This window comes from Carcharodon carcharias, chromosome 2, assembly GCF_017639515.1.
Source record: "Carcharodon carcharias isolate sCarCar2 chromosome 2, sCarCar2.pri, whole genome shotgun sequence".
Lineage (NCBI taxonomy): Eukaryota > Metazoa > Chordata > Chondrichthyes > Lamniformes > Lamnidae > Carcharodon > Carcharodon carcharias.
In genome coordinates this window covers 173,329,294-173,352,605 of record NC_054468.1, presented here as the reverse complement: position 1 = coordinate 173,352,605, position 23,312 = coordinate 173,329,294, and the positions used below count along the sequence as shown (strand labels likewise).

The 23,312-nt window shown below is 42.0% G+C and overlaps 1 protein-coding gene across 3 annotated transcripts in view; it reads right to left on the bottom strand.

Moving 5' to 3' along the window:
* Nucleotides 1–23,312, bottom strand: part of LOC121286816 (reticulon-4-like) — a 93,074-nt gene that overhangs the window by 26,708 nt on the left and 43,054 nt on the right. For all 3 annotated transcript variants that reach the window (XM_041203875.1, XM_041203880.1, XM_041203898.1), the window contains 2 exons: nt 2,634–2,841; nt 2,026–2,164 (listed from right to left, as the gene is read on the bottom strand). In XM_041203875.1, the coding sequence (XP_041059809.1) occupies nt 2,026–2,164; nt 2,634–2,841 (347 nt within the window). The remainder of the gene's footprint in view (nt 1–2,025; nt 2,165–2,633; nt 2,842–23,312) is intronic.

The following is a 23,312-nucleotide window of genomic DNA, read 5'->3' as shown; positions in this document are numbered from 1 at the left end:
CAATTGCAGTCTGATAAAGCAAACTCGAACAGAATAGCACAGAAGGAACAAAAACAAGGACAAAAAAAAACACAAATGGTAAAAGTTGGACAGAGTAATGTAAATCAGTCATACAAAATATATAACCCTATTCTATCAAGGTTTGTTCTAGACAGTGACCCATTTGATAGTTTAAAAGCACAGAAGTTCCATTAACATAACAGCCTACCAGACTAAGCATCAAGACTCCACAATTTCCCCATTCATGGGCACTTGAATCTTAATCAAGAGCTCATTTTAAATTGTTAATACTCAGCCCCTCCACTTCCTTCATTTTGAAGTGAACAGCTAGTAGAGTAAACAGCTATCTAGCTTACGCTGCAGTACCAATCTATAGTATGATTGAAAGTGCAAGTAGTGCAAAATGACAATGGCACAGCTTGCAAATCTGTATGGATAGTAAAATGAATTGGATGTCTTCTTGCACATTCTTCCTTGATAACTAGGACATCTCTATCTGGCACGTTGACATGTTAATACAAATTCTGAGTCACAAAATTAACTTGAAACTTTTATGCAGCAAATAAATCATCACTTCCAGTCATGATGACATTGCTTTAGAGCAATTCTCTTTTTATGGTTAACTTCTACATTCCTAAGTGAAATAGTTCACACAAAGTTCTCATGTGCTTTTCTGAAAATAGTAACTGTTCCTACTAAACTATCAATTTATGCAGACAGCTTATACTTGGGAGGATTTTGCCATCATTTTGTATATATTCTTCAAATTGAGAATTAAGCATTTTGAATTTGTGTACATTAAAAGATTTGCAACTATAAAGATCTGACACCTATTAATATAACTGCATAAGGCTGGAAATTAGGCTTAAATTTCAAGTAATTGAAGCACTAAGGCTGCTAAAGTTCAATTTGTGTACTGCAGCACAAAGTTTTCTGCTAGAATGTCTCCATGAAAGCCATTTTAAAGGGAGTTTAACATGAATAATTAGAACAAGCCAATCAGATCAATTTGTTTAGTGATTTTTTTTAAAGTTCAATGGCTATTTTCAATTTAAGTCAAATAGAGCCTGTAGTGTGCTCCAGCAAACCTAAAAGGACATCCTCAGGATCTGAGAACACTATATGGAGTTGGTGTTGGGTTCAGCAGTTCAAGAAGGGATGGGCAATGAATGCTGGTCCAACCAGTGAAACCCACATCCGGTGAATAAAAAAAAGACTGCTATAAAGACCCATCTGCATGGTGTTTGTAAAAACCAATGGAACGGGTTTCACAGATTGACAGCCTTAACTAATCAGTTTGATGCGAGGAAGTGGACTCAACACCACAAGATATGGTTAAGAGTAGGCTGAAAGGTAAATGGTCTTCATGCCAAAAGCTGCTCTTGGCGAGTGGGTAAGAACTCTGAGAACAGTGTAATGAGCCACCAACTTATCTTGAATCTGCGCTTAAGACTGGTGACTGGGATTCTTTTCAGTCATACACACACGCACACACACACACAGGATGTCAAAAAAGACCAACATACCCAATGTAGAGTTGGACAACAGTTTAGCTGGGTGCCAGTGGATGATCTGCCTAAAGGAGATCCAGGAAATCTTCTGGACAAGGGTTTTACCACCAACAATGCTTACATTTATATATATATATTTATATATATATATATGAAAGTCAACTGTCCCACACAGTATAGGAATCAAATCTTTATGCCATTTTGACTTGAATTTGATCTGAAATTCACCTCAACCCTCCCTAAAACCCACCTCTGATCAAGGTCTTATTCATTCCTCTCAATAGCTCAAGTCAGTCAGTGTCCATTTTGGCAAATTTTGCTTCAGTAAAAACCTCAGACATTTATCCAATGCAAATCATCATTTATGGAACCAATCAACTTGAATACTCATATCCCCAAAACTGCAAAAGCTATTATGTAATCCAACATTTCAAACTAATGTACATTTGTAATATTTTTATTAAATAAAATGCAAGATAAGAAAATTAACATTTAAAATGAGATAAATACTTACCTTCAGAGAATCCACCAGGTCTTCAACAAGGAACAGCCGTCTTAATTCAGTAATCACACGGTTGACATGGCCTAGCCCAATATCACTATACTTGTGCACTAGTTCATCAGACACAGCAAGATCTGTCTCCAAGCAGGCCCTAGAAAACAAATGGCACCACATAAACTAAACAGGGCTTTGCTAACAATCTAACATATTGAAAACTGTCTGAACAATTACTTTTTAGCCCTTATTTTTAATACTAATTATGATATCCTCCACCAATGTAGCCTGGAATTGGAAGTGAGCCTTGTTAAAACTGTTCTTAATTTTTGACAATGGTCTAAAGTACAGTATATCATAGTGTGAATATTACTCAGATTAGAAGTATTGCATAACTGATAAAAGCAAAATGCCTATTAAAAGGATATGGGGAAAACAATGTCGCCTTATACTGGCATAAAATATAAGCATTATGCAAAGTACTGGGTCACATGCATATTGTAGAGAAGCAACTTATGTTGAGAGTGCCTTCTCAATTTCTTCCCACCCTCTAACACTGTTCATATTATAGGTTAATGCCAATACATGCCAGGCTGAGTAGTACCAATCATTTAAATTATACTTACTTGAATGGGTGCCCGTCATCAGACTTCTGCACTGCTTGCAAAATACCCCTGTATATTCTGAAACTAATGGTAACTGAAAGCAGTGCCAAGGCAAGGTATGCAATTACACTGACAATGCTGAAAATTGTCATAGACAGCAGTAAGAACAGGCTCGCACCAAACACCAATCCAGTCTTCTTGATATCACGCCAGTAGATTAAGTCCACAACTGCCAGAATTAAAGGGAGAGAAGTAAGAATTAGCACAATGCATTAACTATTTTCATTGCATAATCCAATGTAAAATGTCATGCCATCACTGATTCATTATTAGGTCAGCAACTAAACTCAAAACAGTTGTATTTGGGAAAAGACTTCAAATTAATTTGCAAATACCATTTTCAAATCGTGTTAAGTACACACCCTAAACAGCTGATACATAGAATTTCCTCTTAATATTTCATAATTTACTATTTAGGGACAAAATTATCTTTCAAGCTAGAACACAAAATTACAATTCCAAAACATCTGCTTAACAGCACTGTGGGCAAGTAATAAAGATTTTTTTAAATTACAAGGCTGTTCAAGAAACAACAAAATCTGCTACTTAAACAGCTTGCAGGTTTCATTTTGGGAGGAGGGAAGAAGCGAGAAAAATGAAGGAAGGGAAAAAGATTGCATGGCACAATTAGACCTGTCTATTTCACAGTCATCAGAACTGCCCTCAGCCATTCACAGCATAGCCAGAAAATTCAGGATCCAGCTTGAAAGCCATGTTGAGACTATTATGAAAGGTGATAGCAACAGTGAATAACTACAAATATCCCCAGTGTGATAAGGGTAACCGCCAGAATCTTAATGCATTCACTGCACAAATTTTAGTAAGCTCACACAAACTGCATTTACTAACTAAAATACATTTGTGAAACATATTAAAAACTCAGTGAAGTCCAAACTTAGTTATCTTGTTATTTATTTTGCCAATATGACCAGATCAACAGGTTTCAAAGCTCATTTTTGGAACAATGTTTAATTACAGTTTTCTAAAATCTCAATAAGATTCCATTAGCACCAGTTGCAAAAGTGCTCATTTTCCATCAAGAGCAAATTAGCATAACAGTGATTGCAGCTTGCTTGTAGATCAGCAAGTTCAACTATTGCCAATATATACAGCAGCTGTCACTGTAGTATTACGATCAATCACTTGACATGCAGTGATTGAACTGATTTGTCAAACTAGAGGTAAATAGGAGTTGGGCAGAAAATGAATTTGAGTCACTTAAAACTGGATATTTACAGCACGATTGGCCAGCACACACCTCCAGATTTAACTAAAGGCAATATAACCATTAACAATTAATATTGTTAATTTTAGGAAACTACGATTTTTGTTTAAATCCACACTATAGTACACACTTTCCCTTCCACTTCACTAAAAACAAAGTCAAAAGGGTATTATGTTTGGTTTTTATAAAACCAAAGTATACACCATTCGAAAATGTGATGTCAGTTTCAATCATGTACATTAATGCACCCAGTCCACTGCTCCATCAATTCAAATGACCCCTCCTCTATCAAGCTGCTTATCCAAAAGCTTGTCTTATATGTACCTCAATTTCCTCCAGTTAAAAGATTGGCAAGACCGAAATCAACAATTTCTTCTGCACGACAAGATTCTGTACCCTTGCCATTTTCTCCATCCTCTTGACCAGCCACATTCGAGATCAAAAAAGACTGTTTATACTCTGAAACAAAAACAAAAACAGAATTACCTGGAAAAACTCAGCAGGTCTGGCAGCATCGGCGGAGAAGAAAAGAGTTGACGTTTCGAGTCCTCATGACCCTTCGACAGAACTGTCGAAGGGTCATGAGGACTCGAAACGTCAACTCTTTTCTTCTCCGCCGATGCTGCCAGACCTGCTGAGTTTTTCCAGGTAATTCTGTTTTTGTTTTTGTTTTGGATTTCCAGCATCCGCAGTTTTTTTGTTTTTATCTCTGTTTATACTCTGCGTGTCCTTCTTGATCCAAGTTTGGCAACTAACCCATGTTCTCTCCATAACAAAGGTGTCTCACCTCTGAGGCGTCTTGGGATGTTTTTTCTCTGTTAAATGTACAATATAAATGTAAGTTGTTGCTGTTGCTTGTATTCACTGCTACAGAGTTACACTATGCAACAGCAGTGATGGGGTTCATGTTTAATCTCAGATGCCAGAGATTCCAGAATGAGGTATTTTATGGGTAACAGTTGAAGAAAAAGCAAGCTCAGGAAAAAGATTTACAATATTTCCTTTCCATGTGTAGAAATATTCTTACTAGGGTAATACTGATTTAACTCCAAAGGATGGCAAAAGTTCTGATTAAATGACATTCATAAAGTGCCAACAAGATCAGGTAATCACAAGCACTGTTTAAACCCAGTTTCACACTCCTGCAGGACATTTCATCTTGCCTGCTTTCAGTGTGTCATCAGGCCTGGATGACCCTTCAGGTTTGGACTACCACTTCACATGGAAACATGCTGGAGATGGCTTTCCAAAAGTGATAGTATAAAAGTGCAGCAGTGACCCTCATAACTGTTTGATTTCATAGCTGTCAGTGTTTTTTTGTTCTGTTGGCTAGGTCAGCAATTTCTGCCTACTCCCAATTTCCCTCAAGATGGTAATGAGCCATCTTCTTGAACCACTGTTCATGTGGTTCACTACACCCACAGCAATGTTAGGAAGAGTGTTCCAGGATTTTGACCCAGCAACAATGAAGGAACAGCAGGCAATATAGCCCCAAGTCAGGATGGTATCTAACATGAAGGGAAACTTGCAGGTAGTGACGTTCCCAGGCATCTACTACCCTTGCTCTAATTTGGAAGGTCACGAATTAGGAAGATACTCTCGAAGGTGGTTTGGTGAGTTGCTCCAATGCACCTTGGAGGTGGTACACACTGCTACCACCATGCGCCAGTGGGGAAAGGCATGAATGCTGAAGGCAGTGGATCTTGTGCCAATCAAGCTGGTTGCTTTGACTTGGCTGATGTTGAGCTTAAGAGTGTTATCGAGATGCACTCATCCAGCCAAGTGGTGTGCATTTCATCACACTCCTGACTTGTGTCAGGAGATGGCGAACAGCCACTGGGGAGGACATGAGTTACTCGCCACAGAATTTACGGCCTCTTATCTGCTCTTGTAGCCACAGTATTTAAATAGCTGGTTCTGTTAAGTTTCTAGTCAATGGTACCCTCCAGGATTCAACACCATGCATTCCAATGGCTTTTGGTCAAAGGGTGTGGTTGTTCCCCACCCTGGCATTGAAATCACCAATAAAGTATATCTTTGACTGGGATTATACAGCTGCAAAAGTTGCATCTAGGTTGGAATTGAAGGTTTTTTCAATCTGTCCTCAGACCACTGGAGAGGGTGGCAGACTGATTGTGCTTAAGTTAGTGTCATAGATGGTCACTGATCCCAAGAGGGGGTTCAGGGAGTCTCTTCACAACTCCATTTCTGATGGCAGACATGAATTCTGTGGTCTTCCCATGATTTCCCTTTCTAGAAGAAAGTACAGCCACCTTCATGTTCTTTGACAAAGTAGCCCTTACCCCCTACTGAGGGTCAAATCAATATCTAGGCATGACTCAAATCAGTGGAGAGCGTTCTCCATAATTTCCATTGACATCAATTTTGCTGGGGCTCCTTGATGTCACACTTGGTCAAATGCTGCCTTGATGTCAATGTCTCACCTCACCTAAGGAATCCAGCTCTTTTGTCTACGTTTGGACCAAGGCTGTAATGAGATCTAGAGCCGTGGCCCTGGCAGAACCCAAACTGAGCATGTGTGTGCAGGGTATTGCTGAGTAAGTGCCACTTGACTGCACTGTCGACAACACCTTCCATTATTTTGCTGATGATTGAGAGTAGACTGAAGGGATGGTAATTGGTCAGACTGGATTAGTCCTGCATTTTGTGGACAGGGCATGTCTGGGCAATGTTCCACATTGTCCAGTATTGTAGCTATACTGAAACGGTTTGGCTAAGGGCATGGCTAGTTCCAGAGCACAAGTCTTTAGCACCACAGTCAGAATGCTGTTTAGGTGCCTTGGTGTTTGCTGTATCCAGTCCTTTCAATCATTTCTTTTCATCATGTACAATGAATTTAATTGTCCCAAGACTGGCATCTGTGTTGCTGGGACCTTGAGGTGAAAATGGATCATCCACTTGACACATCTGGCTGAAGATGGTTGTAACTTTGTCTTTTGCACTGATATGATGGGCTCCTGCATCACTGAGGGTTGGGTAATTTTAGAGCTTCCTGCTCCAGTTAGCTCTTTAATTGGCCTCCACCCGATCTGATCCATTAGTTGTGGGATCACTTTATAGCAGCTGCTTCTGCTATCTAGCATGCATATACTGTGTTGTAGCTTCACCAAGTTGGCATCGCATTTTTATGTATATCTGGTGCTTCCCCTGACATGTGCTCTTACAGTCCTCGCTGAAGCAGGGTTGGTCCCCTGCCTGGGTGATAACAGTAGAGTGAAAGATATGCTGGATCATGAGGTTATAGGTTGTGGTGTAATAATCCACGGTGTTGATGATCCACGGTGCCTAGTGGATACCCAGGTTTAAACTGCTAGATCTGTTCTGAATCTATCCCATTTAGCTTGGTGGTGGTGCCATACAACATGGAGGGGGTCTCCAGTGTGAAGACAGGACTACATCGCCACAAGGATGTGTACCGGTCACTCCTACAAATACCGTAATGGAATGTATCTGCGACAAGTAGATTGGTGAGGACAAGGTCAAGTAGGTTTTTCCTCCCCTTGGTTCTCTTGCTGCCTGCCACAAGCCCAGTCTGGCAGGTTTGTCGTTCATGACTTAGCCAGCATACTTGGTAGTGGTGTAACTGAGCCACTCTTGGTGATAGGTATTGGTGCCCCATACAGAGTACATGCTATGCCCTTGCTACTCCCAGTGCTTCTTGCTATTCCCAGTGCTTCTTTGAAGTGGAGTTCAATGGGGGTGGGGGAGCAGAGGGGCACACTGATTTATCAGCTGAGGGAGGGTCATAGGTGCTAATTAGCAGGAAGTTTCCTTGCCCGTGTTTGGCCTGATGCTATTAAACTTCATGAGGTCTGGAGTCAATGTTGAGGTCTCCCATAGCTGGAAATTGGGACTTGGCTATCAGGTATGACTTGACAAGTATAACTGACTGTGTCAGGCTGTAGTTCGATTAGTCTGTGGAACAGCTTTCCCATTTTGGAATGTTTCCAAGTGTTAGCAAGGAAGTCTTAATATCAACTGGGCATGGTGTGTTTTTGTTGTTTTCATTGCCTATGTTGATACCGGGTGCCTAACCAGTCTTATACGTATTTAACTTTTCTGTAGCAGTTTGATTCAACTAAGTGGCTTGCTAGGTCATTTTAGAGGGCAGTTACGAGTCAACCATATTGCTGAGTCTGGAGTCACATGTCAACCAGATTAGGTAAGGACAGCAGATTTCCTCCTCAAAAGGACATTAGTGAACCAGATGGGTTTTCAGAACAATCCATTAGGTTCATGATTATAGAGACTAGTTTTTGATTCTCGATCCCAAGTCTCTTTTAAACAGAGCAATAGTTTGGGCCTTGAGGTTACTAGCCAGGCATTATTACACTATGCTACTGCCCCTTCGGTACACAGCTCACCTGCACCTCCAAGGGATTATTCACATGAGAGTCTGTATAGAAAGTGTCAGCAATCTATTGGCTGTGCTACACCCACTGTTAAAGTTCATGTCAACACAAGCATACCTTTTCCAAGACACTGAAAAATTATTATTTGGAACCATAATTAACTTTATTCCCCTCTGGCTTAAAAACAGACACATTGTAACACTCCATCCTTACAGGAGGTCAGTGTATTTAGTAAATTTAGCCTGGGGCCTTCCTGCTTTGTGCCTTATCACATGGTCTATTTGTCCTCTGATCCATTGGGGTTTTGCCAATGAAATTACCAAATTAATCTCCAATTACCAGCTTTTCTATTTTAAAAGATTTCTTAGCTCAAGCTTGATATTTTTTTTCTCTTTTAAATGGATCATGCTTAATGCTCCAGTTCTTGTTCAAATTTACAGAGATGTTTAGGTGTTGGTCTCAATTCATTCAACTATACTATAACATGATTACATTTCTTCATGACTAGGTGACCAGGTTTTCAAAAGCCAAAACTGGGACACATTCAAAAGTCTTGGGAATGCAGGACTCCGTGTACACATGGTAGGTGGCCAATGGCAGGGGTCTGGGGGAGGGGAAGTTGAAGGTAGGTCATGTGCAACCCTAAAGCTACTAAATTATTGAAGACAGCTGTTACGAACCACAGACTTGCCGTCTTTCATTTTCTCATTTTCTTTAAAAAAACTGAGCCAAGACTGTTTGTCACAAGATCCCAGAATCCTCTATTCCACTTTAACTTTACTGAGCAATGCATAATGGGAAGACCAATCGCCATCTAAAAGTCTAATTTATTTTCATGTGCACACTGGGTTCTTACAATTGACGTTTTTGGCCAGAAGCTGGATTTTAAACTAACAAACATGCCCAATGTGTGGGAAATTTTGTTTGCACCCAGAGACATAAACAGGAAAGGACACAACTTTTCAATGAGAAGTTTGGTCGAACTTGCCATGGTTCAACCGAACTTGCCTGCCATCTTCCTCAGGGCTGATTGGTGGTTTACCAATGGGCACTGACTATCTCAAGTGCACCTTGTGGTTAGTGGACACTGCTGTCAAACGTCTGTTGTAACCCAGAGGCTGACTCACTCCTGGCTCTGGATACTGGTGAGAAGTATTTCTGCATATGCAGGTGTGTCCAGGCGCAGCCAATTAACTGTCGCAAGGCGGACAGCATTCCAGTTCCCAGGGTGCAGTAAGAGAGGGCTTTTTGGGGTTTGCCAACAATATATGCAGGAGGTAAAGAGAAAGGAAAAGTGAAGAGGCGCTGATGCTATGTGAAAGTGAAGTGCTGATGGAAATCTGTGGCTCAAGTAAAGGAAAAGCTGAAAATCAGGACATTTGAGCAATTTTGATGAAATTGTCAAGACACCAGGATGTTTAATGAAAATCCAGGACTGTCCCAGCACCCAATTCATAACATTATGCATCTCCAACTTTTAGTGGATGGTATTTTACGATACTCACCTTGCTTTAAAATGGGTCAAATATTATACATAAGTAAAACTTTGCATTTAATAACCACATTTTGTAGATTAAGATTTGCAAATGTTAATTCAATTTTTTGGGTGACCTCCAAAGATATTTCAATCTTTTGAAATAGAGCTTTAGGACATCAGTTAAGCTATTTATCAATTTGTCTGTTTTGTTACCCATATACAAATAATAAGTAAGTATTAAACCCACTAGTTTAATAATAGGTGTATTTTGGGCGTAAATACAGGAAATTGCATTCTTCAACTGATATATAATTTCATGAAGTTCAGGAGCAGAAACAAATCTACAATACAGTTGCCAATGACTCATTTTCATCTAGTCACTTGCATTAATATCCCAAAAATAAAGTATATCTAATTTTTGATATGTACCACATACAAACAGCAGTGCACACTGCGAGCAGACCAAATAAAATACTGCAGGCAATGTTTGGTATGCATCTACTGGCATCTGCTATGCCTAAAAATAGTATCAATAAGCTGCAACAAGCATGCTGATCTCATCCAATTACCAGCTCTTCTCTTTTAACCAATCTCTTATCTCAACCTTCATTGCTGTTTTTAACAAGAATGTTTAATGCTGCAGTTCCTCTGTATTGTAAAAAAAAAACTCATTACCTTTTACATAAACCTTCCAGTATGTACACTATCTGACCTCAATTGTCCTTCTGCCTAAAGTAGTGATCTGCAAATTAAACACCAATTTTCAAAACCAAAATAAAACTGAGATGACACATACTGCTGAGAATCAAACTAGGGAAAAAGATTTAAACTAAATCATCTGAAATTTAAGAATTACAAACCCATTTTGGCATCCATCTTGAAGCTGTTCACATGCACTGAGCTCCGGTACAGCTGATTACACCCTTTTACTTCCTGCTAGGTCACTTAGAGGTTAAATTACATACGTAGCTCTCTGCTGTGTCACTGCACAAATAGAAGCTCAGAGTTTGTATGCAGTATCTGACTGCGCAACCGAAATCTACGACAAGCCAATGACAGCTAAACTGTTACAAGCTACTGGAACCTAACAAAAAACTATAAACCCAAATGCACTTAAATCCTTATTCATAAATAATGTCCACATTTTCCCCTATTAACACTGTTCTAGCATTCCTCTATTTGTTAATTTTCAAAATGCAGTATTTATTTATTGCAGGCTCTCTCTCCCACCCCAATATCATGTAAATTCAATTTTTGACAGCGAGAACATTCTTTGAGGCTAAACAGGAGATTCTATCTTTAAAAGACACAATGCTGCCCACGGTTGCTACACCCCAGGTTTATTTTATTCATGCATTCTAGGAAAGAAGTCATCTTCGCTTTCAAGTATAACTTGAATTCTGATAATTTCACATGGAGACCACACTGGTATACTGACGGCATACTAATTAGCCTAATTTGAAGATTTTTCTCATGAACGAGTCTTGCAATATGCTTCAGTAACTCACTGCCTAGGTTTGTTGAGAACTAGAGCCACTTTTTAGGAATGTTGTAGCTTGCACATGTTAAGAAAAAAAATAACCAGATGAAAGACAATTACCTAACTACATTTCACAAATTTAAGAAGAGTTGGCTGATTCACCCCAATGCAAGAGCACCCTCAATACAACACAAACAGAGAAAAATTAATTGGTGGGGAGAAGCGGATGAAGGAGAGTCACCGGCAGCTGCATGCAACTTTAACTGAAAGAAGGTCTTAAACAGCAAATACCCTTGTTCTTCCAGTTGCTGCTCCAGCACTCCATTTCCTACCACAAAAGCAATTCAATACACAGCTGCTGTTATCAATTACAAATTCCAGTCTAAAGACAGAAATTCAAGACCCTTCAAATGCACAGGCACTGATTAAAAATCTCAATGCAGTAACCTCCAAAGGTCTGAAGTCCAATATGGTCAGCTGCAAACACTAAGGATTGCTAAAAGGGGTGAAGTCACCTGACAGCTTTAATACTAGGCATTGGTTGTAATGATGCAATGTCATCAAGGTAGTAAAGCTGTAAACATGTTGCTCAATTCAATCTTACACACCCAGGTTTCAACAATATGAAAATAATTTCTCATACACCAGAAAGGTTGAGATTTTATGAATTCCAAAGAGAAACAGCTTCATGATCGATTGAAACTGGGAAGTAAAGTTTTAAAGAAATTCATAGAAAATGTGTGAAAATATTGAAACTTCCAAATGACACGTACAAACACCTTCACTTCAAAATTTACGTGAATTATATAGAACAAAAGAAACCACTGGGCATTCAGTCCAACTTTGTGAAGTTTATACCCCACACAAGTCCTCTCCCATTTCATCTACCCTATCTCAGCCTTTCGGCATATAGTTGTACGCCCTTTTCTCTCAGATTTCCTTTTTAAAGCATCCAAATTATTCGCCTCAACAATTGCAGGTGACAGGAAGTTCCACATTTTAACTACTCGACTGAATAAATTCTACATTTCCCTATTAGATTTTTTAGTAACTGTTTATTGTATATAGCCTCCAGTTTTGGGTTCTCCCAAGTGGAAACAATATCTTTGCATCTATCTTCTCAAGCTCATTCACATTTAAGACTTTTTATTTGGTCACTTCCAAGTTTTCTCCTTAAAAGAAAATGGTCTAACCTGCTAACTCTTTCCCATTAGGTGCAATCCCTCGATTCTGGTACCATTCTAGAAATTCTTTTTGCACTGTTAGTTTTATAGTATAGAGACCAGACCTGGAGTGTGCAGATGTTTGTACTTATTATTTCTTGCAGCCTGACCAGGATCCTTTACAAAGTTTACTTTATAACTTTATATACTTCATTCGTTGCTCCCAATGCAGTTTCCTTTACATTGGAAAGACCAAACACAGACTGAGTGACCGCTTTGCAGAACATCTTCGGTTGCCCTCAAGCATTATCCAGAACTCCGTGTCGCTTGCCATTTTAACACTCCACCCTGCTCTCTTGCCCACATGTCTGTCCTTGGCTTGCTACATTGTTCCAGTGAAGCTCAACGCAAACTGGAGGAACAGCACCTCATCTTCCGATCAGGCACTTTACAGCCTTCCAGACTGAATATTGAGTTCAACAACTTTAGAACTCCCTCCTCCATCCCCACCCCCTTTCCGTTTCTTCCCCCTCCCTTTTGTTTTTTCCAATAATTTATATAGATTTTTCTTTACCCACCTATTTCCATTATTTTTAAATGTATTCCACCCATCGTTTATTTCACCCCATCCCCACTAGAGCTAACTTGCTTGTCCTGCTCTCCACTCTTAATTAGCACATTCTCTTAGATAATATCACCATCTTCAACACCTTTGTTCTTTTGTTTGTGACATCTTTTGGTTATCTCCTCCTATCACTACTTGCTTGTCCCAACAAACCCCCCTCCCCTACCCCCGCCACCCCCCCCCCCCCCCCCCCAACACATACACACCCCACCAAACCAGCTTATATTTCACCTCTTTCCTATTTCTACTTAGTTCTGTTGAAGGGTCATGAGGACTCAAAACGTCAACTTTGCTCTTCTCCACCGATGCTGCCAGACCTGCTGAGTTTTTCCAGGTATTTCTGTTTTTGTTTTGGATTTCTAACATCCGCAGTTTTTTGTTTGTATCCTTTGTAAGTTTGTAAGGTTCACTACTTTTGAAGTCTACACCCTAAAATTTCAGTGCTTTATAAGCATTTTTAAATGCTTTGGACGACCTAAAATGCTGCTTTTAATTATTTGTTCACCTATATCCCTAGGTGCCTTCGCTCACCGCTCCCGTTTTCTTAATTTTCTAAAATATAGGTGATGCATCAATTTTTCCTAAGTACATCACCTCATGCTTATTTTGTTGAAAGTTAATTTGTCACTTATCTGTCCAATCTAATGTCGTCCTATGGTGCAATTTTTTCTGTGTTCGTTTACCCTCCAGTTTGGTAACTTCTGCATTTTGGTAGAGTTACTTGTTCTCAAGTCAAAACCATTAATGTAACTTTACAAACACTACAGAACATTCCTTTCTAACTTCTTCCAATCGGATTGGCTATCCTTTACACCTACTCTCAGCTTTGTTTTTTTTATTCAGATATTTATGCCATGGCTTCACGTGCCCTAATCTTTGTCATGAGTCTATGTGGTATCTTAAGGGCCTTTTGAAATTCTAGGTGTATGATATCTACTGCATTACCTTCATCCACCTTTTGTTACCTCTTCAAGAAATTCAAGCAGGTTTATAAAACATGGCTTAGCCTTTCAGAATCCATGCCATTTATTACATTTTCTATCTCTACATGTACTAATACATTTTAGCATAGATTTAGTATCTTCCTTATTACTTAAACATGAAATGTTTTACTGCTTTTCAGGCTGAGATCACAGTTTACAAATGAAGAATGCAAGAATGAAAAAAGACATTGGAAATATAACAAGAGAATTCCTGTTGTAGCAGTAGCAGCAGCACAGGTGTAACAGGCCAGGTTTTGTTCTATGTTGCAACTTCTATTTTTAATAGAGAGTACAGAAATAGTCCAAAAGGTCCATGAGAAGCCACTTACATTACCACAATACCAACACAATTTCAGCTGGAACTATGCACATGAAAATGATCCTTAATCTAACCCAACATTTTTTGGTAACCTGCTCTCCATCCCGCCCTCCAGCACTCAAGGGCAACTTGCATTATTCGAATGTCACCTTCAATGAATTTTGGACCCATGAGTGCGCACACCTTACATGCTTCTCATTCAAATTGGTTGTTTAATCAATCCCTGCTCATTCCCAGACTATATCTCTTTTCAGAATGTGACAAATTTGGCCATCTGTGAGCCAATCAATCATCGAGAATCATAGTTAGCACTCTACCATCTTCCACATAACATATCTTTATACTAACATCTCCTGTGGTGTTATTCAGTGACTGGGAGGACATGTTATATAACAGTGGTGTTATATCATGATTGATAATGCATCAGGGTCACTGATTGACAAACATTACGGCCGATCCCCAGATGAAGTTCCCCCAAATTGTTATACTCCCAGGTGAGGGGGGATGAACTGGCTCCTTTTCTTTATTCAATCCCTCAGTTGGTCGCAACAAGGTTAATTTAAAAAGGATCCCTTCCCAAGTCCAAATGTGTGCATGATTTAAAAAGAGCCAATTTAACCAGGCTGTCTTGAGTCAAAGAAGCAGAGAGTTTGTTATGTACTAAATGTGAGAAAAAATAAAAATATAACACATACACAGATTAGAAATGAGAAAATTGAGTCCAAAAATAAAAGTTAAAATAGATACACGAAGCAATCCTTTGGCTTGTCTGTGAGGAGTAGATGGGGAAACATTGTGGCCGTTAAGTTGGGGTGATTCCAGTAGTGATTTTGGCGGTTGTGCAGTTGGTTGGGAGATTTTTGGTTCTGCAGGTTAGCAGAAAGAAGTTGCCCTGTTTCCTTTTTGACTGTGGCTTTGCTGACTTGCTTCCAGTACCAAGAGACAGACAGAGGGATCGAGGGATCGGTCGAGAGGGATCGAGGGATCGGTCGAGAGGGATCGAGGGATCGGTCGAGAGGGATCGAGGGATCGGTCGAGAGGGATCGAGGGATCGGTCGAGAGGGATCGAGGGATCGGTCGAGAGGGATCGAGGGATCGGTCGAGAGGGATCGAGGGATCGGTCGAGAGGGATCGAGGGATCGGTCGAGAGGGATCGAGGGATCGGTCGAGAGGGATCGAGGGATCGGTCGAGAGGGATCGAGGGATCGGTCGAGAGGGATCGAGGGATCGGTCGAGAGGGATCGAGGGATCGGTCGAGAGGGATCGAGGGATCGGTCGAGAGGGATCGAGGGATCGGTCGAGAGGGATCGAGGGATCGGTCGAGAGGGATCGAGGGATCGGTCGAGAGGGATCGAGGGATCGGTCGAGAGGGATCGAGGGATCGGTCGAGAGGGATCGAGGGATCGGTCGAGAGGGATCGAGGGATCGGTCGAGAGGGATCGAGGGATCGGTCGAGAGGGATCGAGGGATCGGTCGAGAGGGATCGAGGGATCGGTCGAGAGGGATCGAGGGATCGGTCGAGAGGGATCGAGGGATCGGTCGAGAGGGATCGAGGGATCGGTCGAGAGGGATCGAGGGATCGGTCGAGAGGGATCGAGGGATCGGTCGAGAGGGATCGAGGGATCGGTCGAGAGGGATCGAGGGATCGGTCGAGAGGGATCGAGGGATCGGTCGAGAGGGATCGAGGGATCGGTCGAGAGGTATCGAGGGGGATCGGTCGAGAGGGATCGAGGGATCGGTCGAGAGGGATCGAGGGGGATCGGTCGAGAGGGATCGAGGGATCGGTCGAGAGGGATCGAGGGATCGGTCGAGAGGTATCGAGGGGGATCGGTCGAGAGGGATCGAGGGATCGGTCGAGAGGTATCGAGGGGGATCGGTCGAGAGAGAGAGGGATCGGTCGAGAGAGAGAGAGGGGGATCGGTCGATCGAGAGAGAGAGAGAGAGAGAGAGAGAGAGAGATCGGTCGATCGAGAGAGAGAGAGAGAGAGAGAGAGAGAGAGAGAGATCGGTCGATCGAGAGAGAGAGAGATCGGTCGATCGAGAGAGAGAGAGATCGGTCGATCGAGAGAGAGAGAGATCGGTCGATCGAGAGAGAGAGAGATCGGTCGATCGAGAGAGAGAGAGATCGGTCGATCGAGAGAGAGAGAGATCGGTCGATCGAGAGAGAGAGAGAGATCGGTCGATCGAGAGAGAGAGAGATCGGTCGATCGAGAGAGAGAGAGATCCGTCGATCGAGAGAGAGAGAGATCCGTCGATCGAGAGAGAGAGAGATCCGTCGATCGAGAGAGAGAGAGATCCGTCGATCGAGAGAGAGAGAGATCCGTCGATCGAGAGAGAGAGAGATCCGTCGATCGAGAGGAGAGAGAGATCCGTCGATCGAGAGAGAGAGAGATCCGTCGATCGAGAGAGAGAGAGATCCGTCGATCGAGAGAGAGAGAGATCGGTCGATCGAGAGAGAGAGAGATCGGTCGATCGAGAGAGAGAGATCGGTCGATCGAGAGAGAGAGATCGGTCGATCGAGAGAGAGAGATCGGTCGATCGAGAGAGAGAGAGATCGGTCGATCGAGAGGGATCGGTCGATCGAGAGAGAGAGATCGGTCGATCGAGAGAGAGAGATCGGTCGATCGAGAGAGAGAGATCGGTCGATCGAGGGAGATCGGTCGATCGAGGATCGGTCGATCGAGAGATCGGTCGATCGAGAGAGAGAGATCGGTCGATCGAGAGAGAGAGAGAGATCGGTCGATCGAGAGAGAGATCGAGAGAGAGAGAGAGATCGGTCGATCGAGAGAGAGAGAGAGATCGGTCGATCGAGAGAGAGAGAGATCGATCGAGAGAGAGAGAGAGAGATCGGTCGATCGAGAGAGAGAGAGAGAGAGAGAGAGAGAGAGATCGGTCGATCGAGAGAGAGAGAGAGAGAGAGAGAGAGAGAGAGAGATCGGTCGATCGAGAGAGAGAGAGATCGGTCGATCGAGAGAGAGAGAGATCGGTCGATCGAGAGAGAGAGAGATCGTCGATCGAGAGAGAGAGAGATCGTCGATCGAGAGAGAGAGAGATCGGTCGATCGAGAGAGAGAGAGATCGGTCGATCGAGAGAGAGAGAGATCCGTCGATCGAGAGAGAGAGAGAGATCCGTCGATCGAGAGAGAGAGAGATCCGTCGATCGAGAGAGAGAGAGAGATCCGTCGATCGAGAGAGAGAGAGAGATCCGTCGATCGAGAGAGAGAGAGATCCGTCGATCGAGAGAGAGAGAGAGATCCGTCGATCGAGAGAGAGAGAGATCCGTCGATCGAGAGAGAGAGAGATCCGTCGATCGAGAGAGAGAGAGATCCGGTCGATCGAGAGAGAGAGAGATCCGTCGATCGAGAGAGAGAGAGATCCGGTCGATCGAGAGAGAGAGAGATCCGTCGATCGAGAGAGAGAGAGAATCCGGTCGATCGAGAGAGAGAGAGATCCGGTCGATCGAGAGAGAGAGAGATCCGTCGATCGAGAGAGAGAGAGATCCGTCGATCGAGAGAGAGAGAGATCCGTCGATCGAGAGAGAGAGAGATCCGTCGATCGAGAGAGAGAGAGATCCGTCGATCGAGAGAGAGAGAGATCCGTCGATCGAGAGAGAGAGAGATCCGTCGATCGAGAGAGAGAGAGATCCGTCGATCGAGAGAGAGAGAGATCCGTCGATCGAGAGAGAGAGAGATCCGTCGATCGAGAGAGAGAGAGATCCGTCGATCGAGAGAGAGAGAGATCCGTCGATCGAGAGAGAGAGAGATCCGTCGATCGAGAGAGAGAGAGATCCGTCGATCGAGAGAGAGAGAGATCCGTCGATCGAGAGAGAGAGAGATCCGTCGATCGAGACGAGAGAGAGATCCGTCGATCGAGAGAGAGAGAGATCCGTCGATCGAGAGAGAGAGAGATCCGTCGATCGAGAGAGAGAGAGATCCGTCGATCGAGAGAGAGAGAGATCCGTCGATCGAGAGAGAGAGAGATCCGTCGATCGAGAGAGAGAGAGATCCGTCGATCGAGAGAGAGAGAGATCCGTCGATCGAGAGAGAGAGAGATCCGTCGATCGAGAGAGAGAGAGATCCGTCGATCGAGAGAGAGAGAGATCCGTCGATCGAGAGAGAGAGAGATCCGTCGATCGAGAGAGAGAGAGATCCGTCGATCGAGAGAGAGAGAGATCCGTCGATCGAGAGAGAGAGAGATCCGTCGATCGAGAGAGAGAGAGATCCGTCGATCGAGAGAGAGAGAGATCCGTCGATCGAGAGAGAGAGATCCGTCGATCGAGTGAGAGAGATCCGTCGATCGAGTGAGAGAGATCGGTCGATCGAGTGAGAGAGATCGATCGATCGAGTGAGAGAGATCGATCGATCGAGTGAGAGAGATCGATCGATCGAGTGAGAGAGATCGATCGATCGAGTGAGAGAGATCGATCGATCGAGTGAGAGAGATCGATCGATCGAGTGAGAGAGATCGATCGAGTGAGAGAGATCGATCGAGTGAGAGAGATCGATCGAGTGAGAGAGATCGATCGAGTGAGAGAGATCGATCGAGTGAGAGAGATCGATCGAGTGAGAGAGATCGATCGAGTGAGAGAGATCGATCGAGTGAGAGAGATCGATCGAGTGAGAGAGATCGATCGAGTGAGAGAGATCGATCGAGTGAGAGAGATCGATCGAGAAATAGCGAGAGAGAGAAATAGAGAGAGAGAGAGAAATAGAGAGAGTTTTTACCTCTAAGTGCAGGGATGCCCAGTTGGTGTTCTTCACCTGTGACCTTCACAACGCACACACACGCGCATGCGTACACACGCACACACATGCACGCACACCAGACAAGCACACACAACTAGGGTTGCAGTTGGCTTTTTTAAAACCCTTTCTTCTTGTATTCCTGGAAGGGAAAAACAAAACGTGTCTTTTGCCCAGATCTCTTTTCTTTTCAACTCAGTTCATGGCCACAGTCTGGAATATAACTGAACAGGAGATGGTTTCCGCTGAGCCGTAACCAGTTTTCATTATCTCTGCAACCACAGGAGATTATAGGTCAGTTTTTGCATTGTAGCTTTTCCTTTGAGGTGCCTCTGTCTGAAGCAGGGCTCGTCATGCCTTTTACGTGTGACATTCCGTTCTCTCTGAACCAGCTGGTCAAGTAATCCACATTGGAATTTTTTAACAAGTGGTTACTTTACAGTCACAGCCTGCTTTTGCTTGGACGTCCCTTTTTAAACAGCACGTCTTACTTAAAAGTTCAATATGTAAGTAATTTGGGGATAGGGTCCATGATCATGACACAAGATGTGGAGGGTATTTTAAAGTGAATGGTATTTGACAATTTATTGCAAAGTTTTACAGATAAACCTCAAGAATTTGCTTTTTCCAATGTAAACAAACTATAAATAACAATTCAATACAACAGGAGTTACAACATAGAAACAGGTCATTCAGCCCAATCACTCAGTCAGTGCTACCCTCAAGCCAAGCAAATAGTTCTTATCACATTTACACACCTGGTTCCACATCTATTTCATCCACCTCTCCAATCTATTCTCGAATATTGACAGTTGCTGCCTCAACCATCATGCCTTGAAGTGAATTCCACAGCCTCTCAATTGTGTATGAAGGTCTTCTGAAATCATGTTGCTCTTAAAGATCCAATTTGCCAGCATCATAGTGAATCTGAATCCTTTAGAAGCAATACTGTGTACACTACTTCAACTGAGGTAGTATTAGAAATTTATATAGGCTATATTTAAAGATAAAACTTATAATTCTATTTGCATTTATTTTAAAAAAGTCATATTAACCTAAGGTTAACAAGGCTGTTCAAGGTTCTGCAAATGGGAAGCTCCTCTGCTCCTTCACAACACTAAGTCTCCTTTAATTGAGTATTATTGAAATGTATGAGCAAATCTCTCATGCAGCAACTTTGTCAAAGGATTTCCACAAATCCAAACAGCAATGCCTCTAATCTTGTTGGTCTTACAATGCTTTAGGAATTGCATCCCTTTATCTCCATTTACTCACTTATTACCCACTTATTCCAATCGACATATGGATAATTAAAATATCCCAGGCTAATACTTTATTAAACCCACTAATTTCTCTCATCTAGCTGAAGATTTCCTCTTCCATGTCCTTCCCAGAATTTGGAAGCCAGTAAAACAAATGTCTCTCAGCCCCATTTTAAAAAAAATCTTTGCCCTCCAGCTATATTACCTATAAACCTTCCTTGTCTACATGAACTCTCTCTGCAAGAAGAGTCATTGCTATTTGGATTTAGTGTCAGAGTTATAGAGGTCTACAGCACAGGAAAAGGCCCTTTGGCCCATCGAGTCTGCCGCCATCTGTAATGTAGGCATTCTATGACTCTCTTTAAAGCAATAGGAAGAGGAGGCTCCAAGAATATCCTCATTTACAATGATAGTGGAACCCAGCACTTCAGGCAAGGCTGAAGATGATTGCTGGTGCAATCATCTTCAGCCACAAGTGTGCAGTGGGTGATCCATCTTGGCCTCATCTCCAGGTCCCCAGCATCACAAAAGTCAGCCTTCAGTCAATTCAATTCACTCTGTAATATCAAGAAACAGCTGAAGGCACTGGATACAGCGAAGGCTATGGGTCCTGGCAACACTGTAGCACTTAACTCGTGCTTCAGAACTAGTCATACTCCTAGCTAAGCTATTCTAGTGCAGCTATAACACTGGCATCTGCCCCACAATGGGGAAAGTAACTGAATTCCAAGATGGGCTGACAGTGACTGTCCTTGACATCAAGTCAGCATTTGACAGTGTGTGGCATCGTGCAGCCTTGGTAAAACTGAAGCCAATGAGAATCGAAAAAATATCTCGACTGGCTGGAGTCATAGCCAATACAAAGGAAGATGGCTGTGGTTGATGGAGGTCAGTCATCTCAGAACATCATTGCATGAGTTCCTCAGGGCAGTGTTTGTGGCCCAACCATCTTCCGTTGCTTCAATCACTTTCCTCCATCATGAGGTCTGTGCACTCAGCAAGGATTACAGGGTACATCGCTTTAAACTGCTCTTCAATCTAAAAAAACACACTTTAACTCCAAGTCTTTGTTTCCAGTTAATGCTCTATCCATGCTGTTACTTTGCTGACAAGTTTTATTTTTTTTGTAACAAGCCTCTTGTTGGCGTTTGAAGTGCAGCCACACAAATCTTCTACATTCCTTTTGTTTATACAAATCAGCTGTTTCTGCCACCAATAATTACATTTGTCAAACAGGATTTGCTCCAACAAACTTGTTCGAACTATCCTAGATTATCTACCCCTCACCACCCCACCCACCCATCCCCACACTTCACTATTCATTAACGAAATAAATTTGAAGTTTTCTCACAGCTGGTATCAGACTAACTGGTCTACAGCTGAACCATTAAAATGTGAGGGAAATTAATGAGACAGTATAGAAATAGTTGGCAGCTATGAGATAAAAGAAAACCTGATTTACAGTTTTGACAAACAAGGATAAACTGCAAATCTCCAAACACCCAGCAAAGTCCAGAAGCCCATGCAATAAAAATGATCATTCAACCACCAAATCTGGAGCCCTGAACATTATCAACTTCCAAAAGACATTCAAGGTACATAGGGATAAGCTACTGCACACTTACAGGATAAGCCATCAAAAATTTAGTAAATGCAGGTAAAAGCAAACAAAAGGAAAGCAGATTTTGTATAAGAGTGTTTTTAAAAATAGTTTCAACTGGATAATGTAGTAATAAAACAAATGTGCCAGAAAATCTGATTAAAATAATGTACAATTTTTCCAACCACTCTAAACCAAGCAAGATGTAAACAGCATGACTTTCAAAGAACAGCATCCTAGTTTAACCTTGGCACCCATATCCCATCAGATATCACATATTCCATGATTCAAATGAAAGAACAAAAAGTTAATAGAGCCCTCTCCTGACCATACTTTTTATTGCTTTAAAACTCAAGGGTTAAGCCTAGAAAATCTGAAGGCTGTAAATCTATGGGTGTTCAATAATTTAACAATTATACATATACAGCTCTATGTCTGAACTACATTTGAAAACAGGTTACTATCAACGAATAGATTGCATATCATGTTATATTGAGTGATTATATTTAAATTTAAAGCAGCCCAGTATTTAATTTGTATTAAAGTTATGTTGGGTACTTATCAGAGTTCATAAAAGCCTATAGTTATTATATGCATTATTACTTATGCTTGAGCCCACTTCAAGACTTACATACAAACAAGGTCTACAGTAGTATCAACCAGCTCTTTCAAAGCTCAGATATGTGTTAAAAATCCCACAGGGGTTTCAAGGGGAACAGTTCATTCTCTTGGTACTCAACAAATACTCTCTCAAGAAACAACTCTCCCCCAAACAACAGATCACCTGGATTTTCATCTCATGCCATTTGTAGCTAAGTCTACTTGGACATTTGGACCGTTAAAAACAATATCTTCAGTTAGTCAGTTGGACCAGAAACAGGGTGGGGGGGGGGGGGGGGCAAGCGGGCAGGACAACACATCAAAAAGAACATGGAATTTACCATAGTTAATTTGACTATTTAATACATAAGTCCTAGTTTAAGTCCAAGATGCAAGAAACATGGAAATTAATGTTACAGTCAGCCAAACTCAGCTGAGGTAGTGGCAGGGGTGCTACACTTGTCTTAATACAGTTCATAAAATTTCTCCCCCGTTTCACATTTAAATAAGCGTGAGGCAGAGAGAAAAAATTGTCATAGACAGATGCAGCATAGAATTGGCCATTCAATGAATAATCCAATTAGTCACAATCCCCTGCATAATAATTTCTTTTTGAAATTTACTACTGAATCTGGCTCCACAACTCGCTGCGTTCTGTCATCTTAAATCTGTTTCCTCTGGTTGCTAACCCTCTTGCCTGTGGAAACAGTTCGTTATTTATTTAACACCTTTATTAAATCTCCTCTTAAACTCGTTGCTCTAAGGCAAACAACAGGAGCACCTCTCTACGTT